This window comes from Dermacentor silvarum, chromosome 2, assembly GCF_013339745.2.
Source record: "Dermacentor silvarum isolate Dsil-2018 chromosome 2, BIME_Dsil_1.4, whole genome shotgun sequence".
NCBI classification, from domain to species: Eukaryota; Metazoa; Arthropoda; class Arachnida; order Ixodida; family Ixodidae; genus Dermacentor; species Dermacentor silvarum.
The window spans coordinates 41,489,483-41,512,775 of record NC_051155.1 but is presented as its reverse complement, the minus strand read 5'-3'; the positions used below and the strand labels follow the sequence as shown (position 1 = coordinate 41,512,775).

At 48.5% G+C, this 23,293-nt stretch overlaps 1 protein-coding gene across 2 annotated transcripts in view; it reads left to right on the top strand.

Annotated features, from left to right (window-relative positions):
- LOC125942980 (membrane metallo-endopeptidase-like 1) overlaps positions 1-23,293 on the top strand; it is a 185,834-nt gene that overhangs the window by 36,882 nt on the left and 125,659 nt on the right. For both annotated transcript variants that reach the window (XM_049661269.1, XM_049661270.1), the window contains exon 2: positions 7,292-7,390. In XM_049661269.1, the coding sequence (XP_049517226.1) occupies positions 7,292-7,390 (99 nt within the window). The remainder of the gene's footprint in view (positions 1-7,291; positions 7,391-23,293) is intronic.

Here is a 23,293-nt window from a genome sequence, read left to right as displayed (position 1 = left end):
TTTGTCACCTATGTTAGCAACATGGTTTAGTGTACCCCTCTTTCTTGTGGTGAACAGTACAAAGGTGAAACAGGACGCTGTATCAATTACCGGCTGAGAGAACACTCATACAATGTCAAGAAAAGCGTGTGTGACAGTTGGCTTGCAGGTCGTTGCAGTTCATGTGCCTGTGAACCATTGTTTGCTCGGTGTACTGTTGTCAACAGAAGCGGCGATCAACTTCTTAGCTGCTTAACTGCTTAGCGCAAGAAAAGAAGTTGCGGGTATTGTTTATTGTGCTTCGCTTGCTCTTGTGTCCAAACGTATGGCTATAACTGTTAGGTTTTAATGAAATTTGCTTTCATGTTTTGCATTATTCTCCTGCTTAAGGTCACTATTGTTTGTTTCACAGTTATGTGAAGCTTAAGTTGTTAATCATTTTATAGCCTGTTTCCTCAGTAAACATGGCTTACTTCAATTTTTCAGATGGCACTTCATAGTTTGATGTAATTCGTCATGTCTCTGCAGGTTACCGCATTATTGCCTTGAAAACCAGTGACGTCTCTGCATGCAAGTAAAGCTACCGATGGAGGCATGTGTGCATCACTTGTGCTGCTGGCCCTCCTCTGCAAAAGTGAAGGCTGGCTGTCAGTGCTTGGATGACTTCCGGTTACTCTACCCCCTGGGCTGGGTTGACTACTTCACACTTGCTGCCATGTCTGCAAGCTTAGGCAAAAAAAGCTGGCTGGATGCTTGGCAGGACAGTATCCAACCGCAGTGGTACTGTGCTGTGTTTTTGTACATTACAAAGTGAAGGACAGTATTTGTGCTGTTATTAAGAAGTATAAATTGCGTTCTGCCATTAAAATAATGGAACTCAATCAAAAGCAAAAATTTCGAAGTTGGACCTGACTGGGAAGGCAACATATATTGTGTTGTAGTTGTAGCTGTTGGTATGAAAAATATATTTAAATGTGTTATCAGTGCTGTTCACGTTCTTTTTCTAAGTTACTGTTATCTTAGTGTCATTATTTGTTTGCCAGTATGATATAAGCAGACGGTAAATAAATGCATGGCTTGACATTATAACCAGGCTTGTCTACGACATATTCACTAGTATTTAAGGTGGACCAATGCATAATCATAGGTGCATATTCAAGCACCACATATTCCTCCTGCACAAACAATTCCTACATACTAGCGTTTGTTCTTAGCAGCTGATGTTGGCTATTATGCAATTTCTTGAAAGCACATGCAGCTACCGATACATGATTTTTAGAGCAGTAAGTTGGAAGCAAAGAAACTGATTTTTTCTGTGGCCTAAGCTTAAATGATATGTTTAAGGAAAATGAACATTTAGGGCAGATTTTTACTTTGCTGCTGTGAGAACCTTTACGAGAACCTCTGCACACTGGATGTGCATGCTGGTCTCTTGCTGTTATTGCCAAAATAAAAAAGTGTTCTTATGAACCATTTTTCAGCTTTGCATTATGCACTTTTACTTGCAGTTAGCCTCTATGTTCTGTGCTATAGACAACAGCAAGACAAGTCAGGCAAACCGTCATGTGAAACACAAGATTCTGGATTAGGGCGAGTTGGTACTATATATAGCGCAAGACAAATCAGCTGTCCGTACAGCAGTGCTGTCAGCATGACACGGCTGACAGCACCGCAAACCCTTAAATTTATATTTGTTTGACAGATTATGCATTCTAGTAGTTTTCATGTTGCATATGCATGAAATTGTCAAACAAGAATTGGTGAAAAACTGCATTATTTTACATATGTATCTTGTGTATCTTACCAAGATATCTCTGTATCTCACCTTGTGGTCGTCAGATACACAAGATATATACATAAAAGAATGCTGTTTTTCACCAATTCATGCATTTGCAACATGAAAACTACTGGAATTCATAATCTGTCAAACAAATATAAATGTAAGGGTTTGTAGTGCTGTCAGCCATGTCATGCTGACAGCACTGCTGTTATGTATGTCTAGGCATATTCTGCAATGTCATTGAGTGTTGCTTGAACGTCACATACGTATGTTGCCTGATAGCTCAAGTGGCACAAGGCAACATCCAGATTATGCTGTCAGGAAGTTTTGTTAACGTTATGTGAACGTCGTGAATGTGGTGCTCAACGCTGCCACAACGTTACATCCCAATGTTGTGTGGCATTTGAGCACATGTAGAGAATGTTACGGCAACATTTTGCGTTACTTGGGGAGCCTCGGCAAGAACAAGAGCGGTCACATCCTGAACAGCGATTCACGCAACATGATCTTCCACTGCTACACGTTTTGGCGTAACAGGGAGCCTGAATGCAGCATGGAAGACATGAGCAAGTTTGTCGCCGACATGCTCGTTGTCAGCGAAAGGAAAGTGTTCAGGGTGAGGAAGGAAGTTAAAGCTTCGCATTTTTCGGGTGGCAAACTGACGACGCCCTCGCAAAGGTACCCACGCAATGCGGGGAAGAGAAGACGCAGCGCGAAGTTTGACAGCTTCACGTTGTGGGCGCTGAGGTCATGTATGCACGATTTCTTTAGCCGCAACTAGATACCGACGGTCGAGAAGATAACTACCAAGGAGCGAATGGAACTCCCATCACTAAGGTGGTGTACAGTGCGTCGCCTGCTTACCGAGATCGGCTTCAAGCACGAAAAGAGAAGCCGCAACTCGCTGCTTATCGACCGGGTAGACATCACCGATTGGCGGAATTGCTACCTCCCTGACGTGGAGCGCTACCGGGCGGAAGGCCGAAAGATCTTCTACCTGGACGAGACATGGCTGACGGCGGGGCACACTCGGTCGATCGTGTGGACAGACACCGAGGTGCAGAAGCGTGAACGCCTGTTCGCTCGAGCAAATGGCCTGACGACGGGTCTAAAACAACACTCTGGGAAAGGTCAGCGCCTGATCGTGACGCACATCGGCAGCGAGTATGGCTTCGTCGACGGCTGCTTGGATGTATTCTGACGCCAAAAGGCAGGCGACTACCATGAGGAAATGACGGCAATTGCTTTGAGGGCTGGTTCAATGACGTTTTGCAGAAGTTGCCAGCTGGTAGCGTCATTGTTTTAGGCAATACACCTTACCATGGCCGGCGGGAAGAGAAGTTGTCAATGACGGCCTGGACGATGGGAAATATACAGGAGTGGCTCACAAGCAAGAACATCACCTGGGGTGAAAGGATGATAAAGAAGTAGCTGCTTGAGCTGGTGGTATCTGTAAAATTGCGCTTTCTGAGCTACATCGTAGATAACACAGCTGTAAGAGCTGGTTGCATTGTACTTGGGCTCCCGCCCTACCACTGCGAATTTAATCCCATTGAGCTTGTGTTGGCCAAGGTCAAAAATGGCATCGCTGCAGACAACAGAGACTGCAAGCTGTCCAAGGTCGACGCCATCTTGAGGGAGAAAAATCAAGCAGGTAACGGCGGAAGACTCGAGGAAGAGCATTCAGCACATGAGGGACTTGGAGGAAAAGTTCAGACTTGACACGTCTGGGAGTGAGCACATTCAACCCATCATCATCCAGCTGGGTGAAGATGACACTGAAGAAAGCGACTCCGACTGCGAGCTGTCTGGCATTGAGCCACTCGACGAAGCACAACGGCTTCTTATTAACGAAAGAACCGCGCTTATTAGGGCTACCAAAATTTTGCCTGTGGGTTCGCAACAGCCTACCATCCATTCCGTGACCTCTCAAATAAATAATCAGTTCCATTTATGGCGTATTCCTTATAATAAAAGCTCAATTCTGATAAGCAACGTCCTGCACATATCGTGCTCAATTTATGAAGTGGCATAGAAACACATTTAAATGCTGGCATATCTGAATTGAAACACTGTTGTTAACCCTCATTATCGTTGGCGATCTCAAAATTCTCATTCGGGGAGCCGCCGTCGAGTTTGACGTGCCCCATAGTGAAATATCCGTAGTCAGAGCAAACTTTATGGGTCTGTTAGCAGTCTGCACTGGAAATCACAGTCATGTCATAGCCAGTGCTGGTGAAATAGCAGAAGGCAACACGAAACTGACAGCCACTGTTAGCAGCTTGCACGCCAAAGCACAATCATGTGGTTGCATTGTTTATTTTGCTTATCTGGCTCACACAAGTAATGCGAATAAGAGAACAAATATAAAACATCATTAGCTTAGTGAGGCCCAAAATGCTCATTCAGGCAGCGACCGTCGAGAGTGGCGCGCCACATAGTGAAACAGCAGTAGTCGAAGCACGCTTTATGGCTCTGTTAGCAGTCTGCACTGGAAATCGCAGTCATGTCATAGCCAGTGCTGATGAAATAGCAGAAGTCAACACGAAAATGACAGCCACTGTTGGCAGCTTGCACACCAAAGCACATTCATGTGGTTGCATTGTTTATTTTGCTTATCTGGCTCACACAAGTAATGCGAATAAGAGAACAAATATAAAACATCATTAGCTTAGTGAGGCCCAAAATGCTCATTTAGGCAGCCACCGTCGAGTTTGACGCGACACATATTGAAATAGCAGTAGTCGAAGCACGCTTTATGGCTCTGTTAGCAGTCTTCACTGAAAAGTGAAGTGATGTCGTAGCAAAGTTTTTATTTATTAATCTGACTAGAGCAAGTAACACGAATGTGAGCACAATTATTAACTTGATTAAGTTTGCTAGCATTTTTTGTCATATTTACGTACCGGAAAAATGCTCAGCAAAGTCGAACGCGTTTGAGTGAGTCACTTTGTTCATTACAAGCCGTAGGCAAAGTGACGGACAGATTCAGACAGTGATATTGGTGGAGTAATAAATGGGGAAAGTTGCAAAAGCTCTCGCAGCACTGCTTTGCTAGACTCCATTCACTAGAAAACTGCGTTTGTAATGATGAAAGCGTCAAGACAGCAAATGATACCCCACTGTACAATGTTATATTTGTGTACCACCATATGTGACGGGCAGCGAAACCATCTGTTTATTAAGACTGAATGCAACAACATAACAAGGTGCTGTTTCACAATATGGCACCCTTTCATGTGCACTTCTGGCAAGCTGCCGTATGGACTGATGCATAAACACATTACCAGGGGTAACAGACGAAGTAACTGTGCAAGCCACGTGACGCTTTTAACATTTTGCATCGGTCAATGTTTCTGTTGTCCCAGCTGGTACAACTTTCTTTAGTGCAAGTTGGTTAATCACGTTGCGGCAACAGCACAAGAAGCAAGGTCAGAATAGCAGGAGAAAACAAAGCAAGATGGCAGACTGAGGAGGCAAAGTAGACGAGAGAGAAAGGCTTTAATGGCATCGAAGAGGCCAGCCCTGCTATTCACAGGACTTGGTGCTTTGAACGAGACGAGGTAATGAAATTGTAAAGAAAGATGTTGCTGCAGCATGCTTACGAGAACAAACGCAAAAATAAAAGGACAGAAATAGGAATAAACACATACAAGCACGGAAGCACTCACATATTCACACACATTCACACAAACGCGAGCGCAAAAACTAAGATCTAAAATACAAAAATAGGAAAATAACAATCACAAACACGCAAGAAAACACGCACACACATTTAACGCAGACGCGAGTAGAACTATTAGGAGTCAGTTCACAAGCAGCTGTGCCTACTTTGTCGTACTTTTTTTAATGTACATAATAACTCTGTTGCCTTTACTCTCATACGAATTTTTTAGTAGCTGCATATCACGACAATCGAAAAGCAGCGCAAAATTTAGTTGTGGGAAAGCAAGTTGAGCGATGGCAGCACAACTTATGCGCGATTGTGTCAGAGCAGGCATTCTCCAGCTAGCGCGTGCAGTGTGAGAAGAGTGCTAAGCCACACAGCGACGCGAATTCATGCCAAGCTCCCTTGTAACGGCGCCAGTGTATCAGTCAATTTTATATTAGCACTGAGGCTGACAATAAGGAAACAAACACTGCTCCAAGCCGCCTGACCATTAATAATGCAATGAAATTCGCTCAAGCAGCGCGTGTTAGTCACTGATTGTTAGCACGGCTGGCAAGCACTCAATCGACGGTGCTACACAACACTCGAACGAAGCTGCTAGACGCTCGGCTATGTTATCACACTGCTGCCAACGATCGGTCGTTTGCTCGCTGAGCTGGCAGCAACGAATCTTTGCGTTGGAGGTTGCTTTCGCAAATCTTTTCTGTTGAGAAACTCGTAGGCTAGTTTCATCCGCGCACGCTTTTCTGATTTATCCTGATAATGGTTTTGCTCCATCACTTCGCCACGTCCGACGAGAAACGCAGGGGCACAGTACACAAGCACACCCGCCGCTCACAGTAGGCTCCAAACTTTGGCCAAGTCTCCTCGTCGTAACTTCACTTAGGAGCAAAACAAAACACCATGGAACAAACACGCACGAAGTTTGTTTGCAGCGGTATGTCACCGCGGGATCCCGTTTCCAAACCAAGCGCAGCGCAGCGTCACCGATGTTCGCTGCAATTTTTCTTCGCTGGCTCACGGCTCAGAACAAACGCACGCGGCACAAATTGTGCATCGTAAGCTCACAATAATATTTCCGGCATCACAGACCACCACAAACAATTCGAATTCACTCTGACGAAGGGAGACGCACACAGCTGGCGCGACTCGGCTCAGTTCGAAGCGAGGGTGGTCATGTGAGGCATGTTCTCCGTCGGCGGGGTCACCGGCCGTCTGGCTCATGACGTCACCTAAAGTGCGCGCCTATTGGTGGAAGTTCGTGTGCATCCGCCTTTGAGGGGCAAATGCCGCTGCCTTCTAAAGTTGTACCCGACTATAGCCGGTTTTATGTTGCAATGCATGTTTCCTAGTTCAAAAGCTTAGGCATGACTTAAAGACATAAGGGACAAACTGGTTTGTCAGTTTGCGCAAGTAAGTTAAACGCAGTGGTTTTATCTTCTGCTGCTGAATAAGTTGACAACGACAACGTTTTAGCAGCGCGACATAGGACCTACAGCGCCTTTTTGACCTCTTCTGTGGTGCCGCTTGGAACAATATTGTAAGATCAGTCTGTCGTATTGTGACCACAACACAAGATGGTCCTAAATAATGCGAGCAGACTTGTGTGGTTGGTATTGCAGTTCTTTTAGCGCCTAAGCGATATTTATAGGTGCCATTTACTACACGGAATCTGCTTTACACTATAGGCTCGTACATTATTGCGAACGTTGGCACATAGCAAAGGCAAGCCAGTTGATTACGCATCGCAGTTCTGATGGTATTTATTCTGTATTCTGATTGTGTAAAGTTACTTGCAGCACTGTCTTAAGAAAGACTGTGAAATTAGTTTTGTGATTTGTCGTAATTAAATGCTTTTTCAGGTGTTGAATATAGCCGAAAGGATTCGTGAGACATTCAACGCTACAATTGAAAATGTCGGCTGGATGAACAACGAGAGCAAAGCTATTCTGCAGCAGAAGGTATGAAAAATAGAAATTGACTACAGAGAAAAAGCTAGCAAAAACAATTTTACTGCTATAGCAATTATATGGACGCTCCAAGGGCTCGAGCACTCCAAGGGCTCGAGAGCGGCGTCACCTCGCGACGTCGCTGGCTTTAGTTTCGCCTACGAGAGCGAGGCGGCCACCCCTTCGCATGCCCTTTGTACGGCGATTATGAGCGGCGTCGATAGGGCGACGGAGACCTGAAGCGACGGGGGGCGGCATGTTCGATCTCGCACGTAGGCCTCAATTTCTCGAGACCGCTGGCCAGCAAGGGGTTGTGGGTCGTCGACGCTGTACCCGCGGAGGCCCATCTGACGGTAGGGGCACTACCCTAGGAGGTGGCCGGCTTCACCGCTGTGAAAACAAACCGGTTGTCGATCTGGGGTTCTACAGATGTCAGCCTTCCTCAGGGTGGTTTGGCGAAACCTATTTGAAAGGGTGGGCTGCTGCGGGCGTGGCGGCGGTGGGTAGGTTTCCCATGGCCAGCGCGTTGGCCTTGCTTGGCTTTGCAGAGCGGCGGTGTAATTCAAAACCCGTGGCTCCGGGCAAGGCGCCGAGGGGGACGTTGCCGTCTCGGTGGGATGGAGTGTACCGAGTACTTGATGTACATCGTCCCGTACGACGTCGGCGAGTGAGAAAATTTGTAGATGCGCACCCCGTAGCAGCTTGCTCAGCTCGTCGCGCACGATGGCGCGCATGGCATCTCAAAGGTAGACTTACTGTATATGCTCCCTACGGGAGCAGAATTGTGCATAGGTCCGCCATCTTGCCCGCCAGCGCATCCGTGTTAAGCAGAAAAGCCACTCCTCTTGAATGCCGGATGCGGCACGGCTCAGTTGGCGAGTGTGCTAGCTGCTTCATTCCGTGAAGGCCAGGTGGGGTGGCGGGTGGCAATGCACAGAGGCTCGCGACGACGGTTGCGCGGCAGGCGGTGGTGCAGGCTTTAGAAACTCTATGGTGCCGGCAGAGCCGTGCAGTTGCCTTTCCCTCAAAGTGATGCTTTTTGCGCATGTGACCAGATTTGGCAAATAGGGGCGCGAGCGGCGTGTTAAATCGGATGCGCAACTCTGCTCCCCAAGGAGAGCATTTACAGTAACTCTGCTCAAAGGGCCTCCGCGGAGGCACTTCGGGGCTCGTCGCAGTCTGATGCAGGGGCGCGCAAGTTGCGGTTGTATTGCCTTAGCAAAGTTCGAACGTCTTCTAGATGGTGGCGGCTTCGCTCATCCACCCTGCGATGGCCCTCAGTGGGTTTCGAATGAGAGCGAATAAATGTTGCTCCTTGACGGCCCTCATAAGATACTCAAGCTGCTTGTCTTCAGTCATGCTCGCATCCGCGTGCGAGATATTTTTTGCATTCCTTTCGCAAATGATTACGGACTCGTTTGGGTGCTGGTGCTGAGGTTGAAACAGGGCCTCAGCTCGCTTTTTGCGCAGAATACTTGCGAAAGTTGCCGATAACAGCCCCTTGAAAGCATCCCACGTTCCAGGAGTATTCAGGAGGGCTTCTAGTTCTCGTGCCAGGTTCTAGCTTTGTATTCGACGGGGAAGAAGACGTTCCGAAGTTTGTCTTTGTCGGACCACTTCTTGAAGGCTGCAACTCCCTCGTAACCCTCCAGCTAATCTTGTACATCCTCGTAGTGTAGCCGCAAAAACACAGAGGTACTCGCGCCGCTGGACGACGAACGGCGCAGGTGTGGTGGTGGCTCGCATTGGTGACGCCGAACGGTGGTTCGCGTGGTGACCAGTGGCAGGGAGTGGTCCCAATTCAGCCGGCAGCTACTCTGGGTTTCTGCCTTGTCTTCTTTGGCGGCTTCTTCCGTATCGTCAGGTTGAGCTAGGGTACTTGGGCTGGTGTGCCGGTTCGACGGGGGTGCCCTAAACATAAGCACCTCCACCAGATGTCGCGTAGGTGACGGCGAGCTGGCTCGCACGTAGGACAGTTTGGCAGGCAGACAGTGAGGGAGCTTACGGCAGCAATAAACTTAGAGAGTTTATTGAGCGAACCTGTGCTCAATAGCAAGCGCAGGAAAAGCTCGGCGACGGCGAAACCAGCCAGCGCATACTGCGAGTGTCAGATTGAACCATAGCGCAGTTGGCAGCGCATTATTAAGGCGAAAGTCTTATATGTCTCATGGTAAGTCTCCGTTTAAAAACCGCGCCGTCGACGTGAAATGGTCCTATTAGGATAAGAGGCGATAAAGCGTACAAAACCGCGATTAAGGATGGAAGAATGATTAAGCAAGTGGTCCGAGTTTGATGAAATAACTTGCAAAAATGACTTTGGAAAATATGGGTTCGGAGGGAACATAACTCAGCAAGAATACTGGTGAGTCACGATCTGAGTTTCGTGAAATGAGGATGACTTGCAAAAATGTCGGCAAAATGTGGCTCGTAGTGATGATGCGTAGTGTAAAAAATGTGAATAACAAAAACTAAACTGCCAAAAGAAATTCCACAAAGCGTAAAAAGTGGTTGTCGTGTCATTGAGTTCGCGCTTTCGTCTTCATGTCTTCTTAGTTGTAGCATAAGGGACTCCTAGTCATTTTAACGCGACAGCGTTAAGGGCCCCGTGTTGCAAAAAATTTGGCGTCGGCGTCGGTTCCGGCGTAAGCGCCGGCGTCTGTGACGGGGAAAATCAACGTTCGCTAACGCACTGGCGTTAGTGAACAAAACTGAATTTCTAAATGTAAAATGGGCCCGCAGGGGCGTCTGCGGCAGCAGGCGTATGGTGTGTTGCGACACCACGGACCCGAGCACATAGGACGTTGGACCCTCCCGCGTCTAACCGTGCGCGGCCTAGCCGTGTGCGGAGAAAGGGGGATCCTGTGGGTTGAGCCAATGCTGAGTGCTTGGACCTTTTGGCCCCTCGGCGGAGGCAACACACCCTTTTGGCCTCGGCTTCACGTAGACGGCACCCCCGGACTGACCCACCCGGGGGAAATCGGTAGTTGCCTTTTCCTGTCTCACATCTCTCCCTCCAACCTTCGTCTTTCTCTCTCACTTTCCATCTCTCCTGTCTTGTCTTCGCTTCGTTTTACTTCCAATTTCCCAGGCAGCAAGGGTTAACCTTGTGTGGGTAGCCAGCCTTGGGTATACCATATTTGGTTATAGTAGCTACGTAAAACTGGCGTCTGCGTTTTCTTCGGCTCTCGTAGCGCCCCCATGTTGAGCTCGGTGGTGGGCGGCTGACCTTGCTGCCGAAATCAAATAAGTTCTCTATGGCTAAGACGTCATTCCCCCCACTTAATGATCGTCCCCTTTCCAAAATAGGACTCACCGAAGAAACCTTTGCAACTGTTCAGCCAGCGCAAAGAAACGTTCCTCCGCTTCCATGTGATACGTAGTCAAGATCCTGAAAAGACAGTAAGAACTATTTCACCTTTCACTGTGGCCAAATGTCTCACCGACACTCTAGGTGCCGGCTATAAAGTGACGAAAATGAGCAGTGGCGACCTTCTTCTGGAGGTTCGCAACATTCCACAGCATGGCAAACTCTCAAATCTTGTAGCATTCCGTAATGTGCCAATCACTGTTAGCCCACATCGATCACTGAACACAAGTAAAGGAGTTATCTCTGATGATCTCTTAAGCCTAAGCGAGGAAGAGCTCCTGGAGGGCTGGAAAGAACATAACGTGACTCAAGTGCAAAGGATAAACATCAAGCGGGATAACCAGGATATTCCAACTAAACATTGATCCTCACATTTGCGTCGAGTGAGCTACCGGAAGCCCTAGAAACAGGATACACAAGAATTCGAGTCAAACCTTATATCCCAAATCCCCGAAGTTGTTTCAAATGTCAACGATATGGCCATGGTTCTCAAAGCTGCCGAGGCCGACTGACTTGTGCGAAATGTAACGAACACGAACACGCATCCGACAACTGCAGTGGCACGCTCCACTGTCCCAACTGCTACAGTGGACACGCAGCATACTCTCGAACTTGCCCTACATGGAAAAACGAAAAAGACATAATCACACTGAAAATCAAGGAGAACATCTCATTTCAGGAAGCGCGGAAAAGTGTTTTTTTTTTCCATTCCTCAGGGTATGCTGATGCGGCGCGCAAGGGGGCAACGGCGCAGAAGACTCCGGCATCGGCCCGGCCCACAAAGAGTGTGGCTGCGGCGGTGCCACCCGCGCCCCAGGCGACATCAGCCAGCGCTGCTGTGCCGTCTCTGAAGGAGGGCCCATTGACCTCTGGGTTCATCATCATCATCATCAGCCTATATTTATGTCCACTGCAGGACGAAGGCCTCTCCCTGCGATCTCCAATTACCCCTGTCTTGCGCTAGCGTATTCCAACTTGCGCCTGCAAATTTCCTAACCTCATCATCCCACCTGACTTTCTGCCGTCCTCGACTGCGCTTCCCTTCTCTTGGTATCCATTCTGTAACCCTAATGGTCCACCGGTTATCCATCCTACGCATTACATGGCCTGCCCAGCTCCATCTCATCCGCTTATTGTCAACTAGAATATCGGCTATCCCCGTTTGTTCTCTGATCCACACCGCTATCTTCCTGTCTCTTAACGTTAGTCCTAAGATTTTTCGTTACATGGCTCTTTGTGCGGTCCTTAACTTGTTCTCGAGCTTCTTTGTTAACCTCCAAGTTTCTGCCCCATATGTTAGCACAGGTAGAATGCAATGATTGTACACTTTTCTTTTCAACGACAGTGGTAAGCTCCCAGTTAGGATTTGGCAATGCCTGCCGTATGCACTCCAACTCAATTTTATTCTTCTGTAAATTTCTTTCTCGTGATCAGGGTCTGTTTCATTTACATACCCCCAAATCATCATCTCATGAAAAGAGACTTCTATAACCTTATTAATCAGCTTCCTGAGCCCTACGTACTCGTGGGAGATTTTAACGCCCACAACACGATGTGTGAAGACTCACGATGCGACGCGAGAGGCCGATTCGTAGAAAACGTTTTAGTAAACTCCGGTGCATGCCTCTTCAATAAGAAGGAGCCAACGTATTATAATCTTCACCACAATTCATATTCATCGATAGACTGGTCGATTGGGTCTCCTTCCCTATTTCCCGACTTAGAATGGAATGTGATGAAAAACCCATTCGGAAGTGACAACTTTCCATTAAGTTTAAGCTTAGTAAAACAAGATGACTCCCCTCCTCATGTCCCTAGATGGAAACAAGCCTCTGCTGATTGGAAACTTTTTAAGGAATCAACTTTTCTATCACGAGACTTTATCAGCGAATTTAGTATATATGATGCAGTAGCGTATTTTACCGCTTTTATCATTGACGCAGCAGAGAAATACATTCCACAAACTAGTGGTTGCTCGTACAGACGACGAATTCCTTGGTGGAATGAAAACTGCCTGCAGGCGCGCAAAAAACAAAATAAAGCATGGGGCGTACTGCGCCGGTTGCCAACCGGTCGAGCTGGGAGAGCTTTCTTTAAAGCGTAAATTCCTACACACAGGAGGCGAAAGTTTGGAATTGGCTTAGGAGGCTTAATGGGCAGCAAACGCATTCATTAACCCTGGTCGACAATCGAGGAAACACCTTAGAGATCAGGCAGATCCACCATTGGTGAGCACTTTGAGAGCGTATCTAGCTCCAAAAATTATTCTAAGTCGTTCCTTAAATATAAAGAAATAGCGGAACGTAAGGCACTGGATCGAAAATGCAAACCGAATGAATCATATAACCGCCCTTTCAGCGTTGCCGAGCTGAGAGCCTCATTGAACGCATGTGAGAGCTCTGCACCTGGAGCTGACAGGATCGTATACGACATGATCAAGAACTTGCACCAAGACACACATATAACGCTACTCGCAATATTTAACACCATTTGGGCTTCCGGATACCTCGCTTCAATATCCGTGCCTTTCCCATCTCATTAGTCTCTCTCTCTCTCTCCCTTCAACACGGAGAGAGGCTATTGTAGATCCAATATTGAAACAAGGTAAAGATCCATCCTCAGTTAATAGTTACCATCCGATAGCACTTACAAGTTGTCTTTGCAAGCTATTCGAGAAGATGATAAATCGTCGTATGATACATTTGCTCGAATCTAACAAAATGCTTGACCCTTATCAGCGTAGTTTCAGGGAAGAGCGTTCTACAAAGGACGATCTCGTACGCATTGAGTCAAACATCCGTGATGCTTTCATTCACAAGCAGTACTTTTTTCTACATTTCTCGACATGGAAAAGGCGTACGACACGACGTGGCGCTACGGAATATTGCGAAATTTGTCGGAGATGGGTATACGCGGAAACATGCTTAACGTCATAGAAAGCTATTTGTCTAACCGCATATTCCGTGTCAGAATTGGCAATGCTCTCTCCAGGCCCTTTCTCCAGGAAACTGGGGTGCCGCAGGGTTACGTACTAAGCTGTACTCTCCTTATTGTAAAAATGAATTCATTACGCTCATCAATTCCACATGCGATATATTACTCAGTATACGTTGGCGATGTGCAAACAGGCTTAAAATCGTGTAATCGCTCAATCTGCGAGCGGCAGGTTCAGCTTGGCGAGAACAGGGTGTCTAACTGGGCGAATCAAAATGGGTTCAAGGTAAATCCGCAGAAAAGCTCCTGCGTCCTTTTTACAAGGAGGAGAGGCTTGGTCCCAGACGTTAATATTGAACTCGATGGACAACGTATACCTCTGCACTCAGAGCACAAATTTTTGGGTGTCATACGTGACTCCAAACTATCCTTCGTACGCGACGTCAAATATATTAAGAATAAATGTCTAAAAACAATGAATATGGCTACGCGAGAGACATTCATCCTGGGGCAGACGACGAAGAAGACGGTTCTCTCTGGTGCTGGTGGCTGTCCACCATCTTGGCTACTGTGTCTCTCTTATACTGTAAATACAGTGTAAATAGTCCCGCCTTGTGCCGTTTTACGTAACATCTTTTTGGTGGAAGTGCTGGGTAGTTCCCTGTTTCGATCACGGAGCTTCGCAACGGCCGCCTCATCACGCTTGCGACCATGTCAGTCGGTGCGGGCACATCGTCTTCACCCCCTGCCCCTCCCGTCGCTCCGACCTACATCGTTCTGCCTCCTGCTCGTGATCCTGGCGTATTTTCCGGCCAGGATGGGGCTGACGTCGACAAATGGCTCAACCTTTACGAACGGATCAGCGCCGGCTACAGGTGGGACCCGACCCTTATGCTCGCCAACGTGCTTTTTTACCTCGATGGCCCACCGCGGGTGTGGTTCGAGACGCACGAGGCGGAAATTACCAGCTGGGACTCTTTCAAAGAGAAGATCCGTGACCTTTTCGGTGACAGCACTGGTCGGCAGCTTGCTGCGCGGAATGAACTTGCAACTCGTGCACAAACATCCTCCGAGTCATACGTCTCGTACATTCAGGACGCTATTGCTCTTTGCCGCCAGGTTGACGAGCACATGTCTGAGTCCGAGAGGGTTTCTCATGTGCTCAAAGGTATCGCCGACGATGCTTTTAACCTGCTCGTCTATACCAACGTTGATACCGTCGACACAATCATCAAAGAGTGCCGGCGGTTTGAACACGCGAAGAGCCGCCGTATTACCCAGAAATTCACCCGGCTGCCCAATACGGCTGCAACTTCATCGTGTTATGCCGTTCGCCAGCCGCCCACCTGTGACCACGTTACTCGCATTGTTCGTCGCGAGATTGAAGCCGCCTGTCCTGCACCTATTCAACCCCCTGTGTTTACAACCCACGCCAGTGACCCATCGCAGCCATCGGTGTCCCTCATCCAAGCTGTCGTCAGGCAGGAGTTTGCTAATCTTGGCCTTCCATCAGCGTGCCCACTGTCTCGTCCTGACGCTCGGCCTTATTCCTCTGGACCCACTCGACGCTCCTACACGTCTCCCGGCTCCTTCCGCAATCCTGCGGAATGGAGAACGCCCGACGATCAGCCCATCTGCTTCTCCTGCCATCAGGCCGGGCACATTGCTCGTTATTGCTGTCGCCGTTGGACCTACGTATCTCGTCAGACCTCCATGTACCCTACTCCTTTCAGACGTCCAGCCGCTGGTTCCCCTACTTACTACTCGTCGTCCTCCCACGAGACTCTTCCATCTGACGCCACTGCTCCTGTTCGCCGCTTCTCCCGCTCCCCGTCGCCGCAACGCCGCCAATCCCGCTCTCCGCAGCCTCGCCGCTTTTCCTCGCCGTCCTTCTCTGGACGATCGCCGCAGGAAAACTAGATAGTGCAGCTTATGGAGGTGAAGCTGCAATGCCATCGTCCACTGCAAATCCTCTACTGACGCTCCCCACTCACCATAGCCTTCTTGAAGTCAAAGTCGACAATGTTCCTGTGACCGCCCTCATCGACACTGGCGCACACTTGTCTATAATGAGCGCCCCTTTACGCCGCCGCCTGCAGAAGATTATGACGCCGTCTACGACACAGACAATACGTGTTGCCGATGGTGGTGCTGTTCAAGTGATCTGAATGTGCACCGCCCGTGTCAGAGTTGCCGGTCGTCACACTGTTGTCCTTTTTGCCGTCCTTGCTCACTGCCCCTATGACCTTATCCTTGGCCTTGACTTCCTTTCGGCACACTCGGCCTTAATTGATTGTTCTTCTGAAACGCTCTGCCTCGATCTTCCTCTTGTATCAGATGCCTGCGATACGCCCGTCAGCCGCTTAAGCCCCACCGATTTTGTTCGCCTACCACCGCGAGCCGTCACGTACGTGTGTTTGTCATCGACCCCTCCCGTTCCTGACGGCGACTATATCGTCTCTCCGATTACAGACGTCCGCCTGACGCGCAATATTACTGTGCCACATACCATCGCCACATTAGTTGATAACTGTGTGTTCCTCCCGCTACTAAACTTTGGTCTGACCCCCCAAGTGTTGCCCCAGAAGATGTCGCTTGCCCTCCTCACCGCGATAACAGACTATGACGTCGAGGTTGTCGCCATAACTGCACCTGCGGAAGCTGCTGTTTCCTCGTCACCAAGTTCCGACGACAGCATTTTTCGCAACATGATTGGATCAGACCTTTCGCCTGACCAGGCCGACGCTCTTTGCCGGGTTTTGGCCTCATACAACGACATTTTCGACATTCGTAATCGACCCCTGAGCCAGACTAAGATTGTCGCCCACCGTATCAACACTGGCGACTCTTTGCCCATTCGCCGTCGACCTTACCGTGTGTCCGCATCAGAGCGCGAAGTGATTCAAAAAGAAGTGGCTAAAATGCTTGCGAAGGACATCATCGAACCATCTTCTAGTCCTTGGGCCTCTCCCGTCGTATTAGTAAAGAAAAAAGACGGTTCCTGGCGTTTCTGCATTGATTATCGGCACCTCAACAAAATCACCAACAAGGACGTGTACCCTCTTCCACGTATTGACGACGCCCTCGACTGCCTCCATGGTGCCACCTTCTTTTCATCCCTGGACCTTCGATCTGGCTACTGGCAAATTGCTGTAGACGACCTGGATCGCGAGAAGACCGCCTTCGTGACCCCTGACGGCCTTTACCAATTCAAGGTCATGCCTTTCGGTCTCTGCAACGCACCAGCCACGTTTGAGAGAATGATGGACACACTGCTTCAAGGATTTAAATGGTCGACGTGTTTATGTTACCTGGACGACGTGATAATTTTCTCCCCCACTTTCGCAACACACCTTGAGCGGCTTTCGACCATTCTAGCAATCTTCCGACGAGCTGGCCTCCAGCTAAATTCCTCGAAGTGCCACTTCGCCCTTCGTCAAATTACTGTCCTGGGCCACCTCGTTGACGCTTCCGGTGTCCGACCGGACCCAGCAAAGATACGCGCTGTCACGAACTTCCCCGTTCCACGGTCTGTCCATGACGTTCGTAGCTTCGTGGGGCTTTGTTCCTACTTTCGCCGTTTTGTGAAAAACTTTGCGGCGCTCGCACGTCCACTCACTGACCTACTCAAACAAGACGTCCCGTTTTGTTGGGGTCCTCCACAAGCTGACGCCTTCTCTGAGCTCATCGCCGCCCTGACGACTCCACCTATTCTTGCCCATTTTGACCCAGCTGCTCCAACGGAAGTGCGCACAGATGCTAGTGGTCACGGCATCGGTGCAGTTTTAGCCCAAAACCAACAAGGCGTTGGCCGTGTTATTGCGTACGCAAGTCATCTCCTATCGAAATCTGAACGCAATTACTCTATTACGGAACGGGAATGTCTTGCCCTTGTCTGGGCGGTTTCGAAATTCCGTCCTTACTTGTATGGCCGCCCTTTCCGTGTTGACACCGATCATCACGCTCTCTGTTGGCTTTCTTCACTGAAGGACCCTACTGGACGACTTGGTCGTTGGGCGCTGCGCCTTCAGGAGTACTCTTACTCAGTTACCTACAAGTCTGGCCGCCTCCATTTGGACGCGGACTGCTTGTCCCGCTACCCTGTTGACCAACCAGAGGGACCGGACATCGAATCTAACCCCTGCGTTATGTCTATGTCTCAGTTTCTCCAGATTGGTGACGAACAACGCCGTGATGATGCTTTGCGATCGCTCATTGATCGGCTGGAATCCGCACCTAACGACGCCTCACTGCGCATGTTCGCCCTCGTGAATGGCACACTTTACCGTCGTAACTTCCAATCAGATGGCCCTGAGCTGCTTCTCGTTGTGCCTAAACAGCTGCGTTCAACGGTACTGCGTGAGCTTCACGACGAACCAACTGCTGGTCACCTTGGTGTGTCCCGCACGTACGATCGTGTCCGGCGCCGCTTCTTTTGGCGCGGTCTCGCCCGGTCTGTTCGACGTTACGTGACCTCCTGCGACAAATGCCAACGTCGGAAACGTCCTGCCGCACCCTCGGCTGGACTGCTTCAGCCGCTCTCCATCCCGACCGAACCATTCTTCCGGGTTGGTTTGGACCTTCTCGGTCCTTTTCCCGAGTCACGATCCGGCAACAAGTGGGTCGCCGTTGCTATCGATTATGCGACCAGGTATGCAATCACTCGAGCGCTCCCCACCAGCACTGCTACTGACGTTGCCGATTTCTTGCTCCACGATGTTATTCTGCACCATGGCGCCCCTAGCCAATTGCTCACAGATCGAGGCCGCGCATTCTTATCACGAGTAATCGACGATCTCTTGCGCTCCTCCTCAACGCAGCACAAGTTGACCACTGCCTACCATCCCCAAACAAATGGCCTCACCGAGAGACTAAATCGCACCCTCACGGACATGCTCTCAATGTATGTTTCATCTGACCACCGTGACTGGGACCTGGCTTTACCTTACGTGACTTTCGCGTACAATTCCTCGCGTCACGATACCGCCGGTTATTCACCCTTTTATATGCTCTTTGGCCGTGAACCAACGTTACCGATGGACACCATACTACCGGCTGCTGCCGCGCCGCCTAGCGAATATGCACGTGATGCCATCGCTCGTGCCGATCACGCTCGTCAGATCGCCCGCTCTAGGCTGTTGGCCTCGCAAGTGACCCAGAAGCGCCTCTATGACAGCCGGCATCGCGACGTTCGCTTCTCACCCGGTGCCTTAGTTCTCCTGTGGTGTCCATTCCGCCGTGTTGGCTTATCCGAAAAGTTGCTATCTCGATACACGGGTCCTTACCGAATCGTCCGCCAGGTCACGGACGTCACCTACGAGATTGTTCCCGTCTCTTCGACTTTACCGCCAGCGATCGCTCCCAGTGACATAGTTCACGTTAGCAGACTGAAAGCCTACCGCCTTTCTCCTAACGACAATGTGTGAAGTGCGCCGAGACGGCGCTTGCACCGCCGTGGGTAATGCTACGCGAGAGACATTCATCCTGGGGCAGACGACGAAGAAGACGGTTCTCTCTGGTGCTGGTGGCTGTCCACCATCTTGGCTACTGTGTCTCTCTTATACTGTAAATACAGTGTAAATAGTCCCGCCTTGTGCCGTTTTACGTAACAATATTCTCTAAGTTCTTTCGCACACAACACGGGGTAGTGATAGGAAGTGTTTGCTAAACCTGTACAAGAGCCTTATACAATCCCGTCTGGATTATGGCGCTGAGGTATATCACTATCTATCAGCGCGCTAAAAAAACTGGACGCTGTTCACCATTTAGGGATTCGCCTGGCCACAGGCGCTTTATGGCCAAATCATGTACCAAGTACATGGCTAACTGGAATCAAATGAGTGGTCACTTGAACTTCAAAGATCATATTCTAGTTTTACGTATTTCCTGAAAGTGAATTCAAATCATGAACATCCTTGCTACGCAAACTGTAAATGTCATGACGTGTGCTACGTTGTTTAGTAATCGCCCCACATTCAGAGAACCATTCTCTCTGCGTGTTGGGAGGCTTAGTGACGGATTCGGTGTCTCGCTTTTAGAACACCGTCTGAAGACCCCCGCAAGAACGTTACTTCCGTAGCACTGGGAGATCCTAGAATGTGACACGTCATTTGTAGAAGTCTCAATCCACGCTTCACACGAACACATTCGAATGCACTTTCTAGAACTGCTAGCCAAGTACTCATGCACGGAATTTTACACGGATGCATCAAAGTCGCATGCGGGTGTGTCCTATGCAGCAGTTGGACCGTCATTTTCGGAATCAGACGTTCTGCACCCAGTTGCGAGCATCTTTACGGCTGAGGCCTGTGCATTTTTGTCGGCTGTAAAGCACATCATGCAAACAAATTTAGAGAAGGCAATAATATTTAGAGACTCACCAAGCGTAGCTAAGGCTTTAATGGCTCTACAAAAGCATAAAAATCCTGTAATAATTTAACTTTGTTCGCTTTTGCACACTAGCTATGCAGCTGAACAGCGTATCGTGATATGCTGGGTTTCTGGCCACAGAGGCATTTAGGGTAATATGATTGCCAATAAAATAGTTACATCTACAGCAACGAGAACCCGCAACGCTCCCGCAGCTGTCCCGGCTATAGATCTGAAACCTTTCCTGCGGAGAAAAGTAAGATGTTGGCAACACCTCTGGGATGCTGAAATTCCTAATAAGCTTCATTTAATTAAACCAAAGTTAGGCATTTGGCCATTGACAACAAAATCACGGAAAGCCGATGTCCTCTTACTCGACTGAGAATAGGACACACATATGGCATACACAACCACTTGTTGACCAGCGATGAACCTCCAATCTGCGAGAAATGTAGTGAGAGGTTGACCGTCATCCACTTCCTACTGGAGTGCCAGGAAACAGACGCTGAAAGGAAAAAACGCTTCCCTCTAGCTTACAGACATTTTCCTCTGCATCCAGCAATGTTTCTTGGTAAGGAACTACTGTTCAACACGAAAACAGTATTAGATTTTTTCAATTACACGTTATCAGCCCCAAGAATCCGTAGAGCGGCCTTTCTTGAGAAGCCGCTGTGGCGTTGGTATAGTTTAGTACAGCGCACGCCTCCAGGCCCTTACTCTCGAAGCTCCCTGATGAGGCAGTAGTGCTAGTAATAATCATACATTTTAGAATATCACCTCTTTGAAGCATACCTTTTATTTTAGTTCAACATATCAGTGTACGCGTCAAACTTCACTGTCATAATTTTATTTAAACGTATATTTTACGCATTTTACCGCGAATGATTTTAGGCCACGTTACAGCCGCGTTACATATAACCCTTAACATTGACCACTACATTGAATACATCATGCCATATTCTGGCGCTCTTTCGCTATCTGTGGCCCTTGTGCCCTTAAACCCCACTAATCATCATCATCATCAAATGTAATATGCGTCAGAAAAATCGTAAAGTACAACTCAACTATTAGCTACAGACATTATAGTGTCTGACTGTAATTTGAATATACGAGAAAACATAGTTCTGGTACGAGGAAACTCAAACACGAACCACTTTTCTAGGATTTTTTTCACACGCGTCGGCGTGGCTCAGTTAGCGAAGGCGTTGCGCTGCTGAGCACGAGGTAGCGGGATCGAATCCCGGTAGCGGCGGCCGCATTTCGATGAAGGCGAAATGTAAAAACGCCCGTGTGCTTGCGTTGTAATGCACTTTAAAGAACCCCAGGTGGTTCAATATATTCCGGAGCCCACCACTACGGCGTGCCTCACAATCAGAACTGGTTTTGGCACGTAAAATCCCAGTAAGAAGAAGCATTTTTATCATACCAACAGCGGCGCGCCCGGGTACGCTACTTGCGAAAACACCATCCAGAGGGCGCTGGCCACTTCGGCAGCGTAAAACGGTAGCGGCGCGCAGAGGCAAAAGTGGAGAAGAAAGAAAGCCTCGGTTGTTGGGTAACCTCACATGCATTAAGGTTTCTTTGAATGCTATCGCGTTCCGCTTGTAAAGGCTAAGCTTACGCGTCCTCGAAATTGCTTTTATACTTTTTGTCGCGGAACACTGGAGACTAAGAAGGGCTGGCGATTGGGTACATTTCGTCACATAAAAGAAAGGTGTGGAAGCCGGTAAGGAAAGTGATGAGGCAGAAAACTGATAACAAGTGTTAACAGAAATAAACGCACGCGGCAATATTACCATCAGCTGAATCCTACAAGCATGCATTAGGTATCATCTAACACAGCAACTCTAGCGAGCATGTAAGCTCCGCGCTTATGCATGAGCAAAGCGAAAAAAAGGTACATTTTGGCGTAGCTTTGTAGAAGTAAGGTGTCAGCACAACGTCGACTGTCTATGGCTATAATGAACTTTCTGCACAACTCAAGTGCAAATTGGCCACAGTATACCAGAAAATATTCTGCTTGCTTTAATCTCGTCATCGCTATCTGCTGCCGCTGCACAATCGGCATGCTTACTTCGTAACAAGCACCTCGACTCTCTACGTGTTGCTTATTCTATTTAGACGCCTCCGCAAAAAGTGTGTATACGTGCGTGGTTGCTGACGTAGTTGGTATACACTTGAGAGACGCTGAAACTATATAAAATAACATTAATGGGGCAGGAAATTAACGCCGACATTCATCGTGACGCCGACATTCATCTCACAATGAATGTCGGCGTTAATGCGATTAGCAATAATGCAATAGAGTGACACGCACTCGTGTCGCCCATATTATATGCAGGGTGTTTGAGCGAGCACATTCAAATATTTTTAAAGGTTTCCTGTGTAAGAGAGCACTATTCTAGTTTGTGATCTGGTCTACTCGAAGAGGGAGACATTACTTGCACAATAAATTGAAATGGATAATGGATAATTAACAAAAACTCAATAATTCCGTTTCTAAGTAAATACCTTATGGCCCATATTGCAATTTACAAATTCGAGCCATGAAATTCGCAAGGCGGATCTATTTGGAATAAATTTTCAAGATGACACCAGTTTCGAGGTAGTCCCGAACTTTGCGGAGAAATGCATTGGCGTTACAGTTACTGTCTTAACAAAACGTCGTTTTATGCGTTTAAGCACAAAATATTTCTCGAGAGAGCATCATCTCGACCTCCGCTTGGATGACTTGTCCTCATGCAAAGAGATACGGTATGGTCACCTGTGAATAGGGTGTGCGTCACCGGTGTCAATACAGTGTGTCGCGATAGAGGTAAGGCCTAATGGCCGACAATTTAGGTATTCTTCTTTCTGGGGTATTACGTTCCAAAACCAGTTCTGATTATGAGGCACGCCTATAGTGGAGGGCTCCGGATTAATTTTGACCATCTGAGGTACTTTAACGTGCACTACAAGTCAAGCACACGGGCGTTTTCGCATTTAGCCTCCATCGAAATGCGGCCGCCGCGGCCGGGATTCGATCCTGCGATCACGTTCTCAGCAGCACAATGCCTTAACTGACTGAATCACCGCGGCGTCTACAATTAAGGTCAAAAATGTCGCTGAACGAGAAGACCAGGTGGCATAAGTGGCCGGCGTGGTGATGCGGATGGTCGGGCACTATCATGTTTGTGAATCAGAGAAGACAGCCGGCGAAGACGATGATTCCGCGAGAGACGACGTAATATCAGATGCCTTGGGAG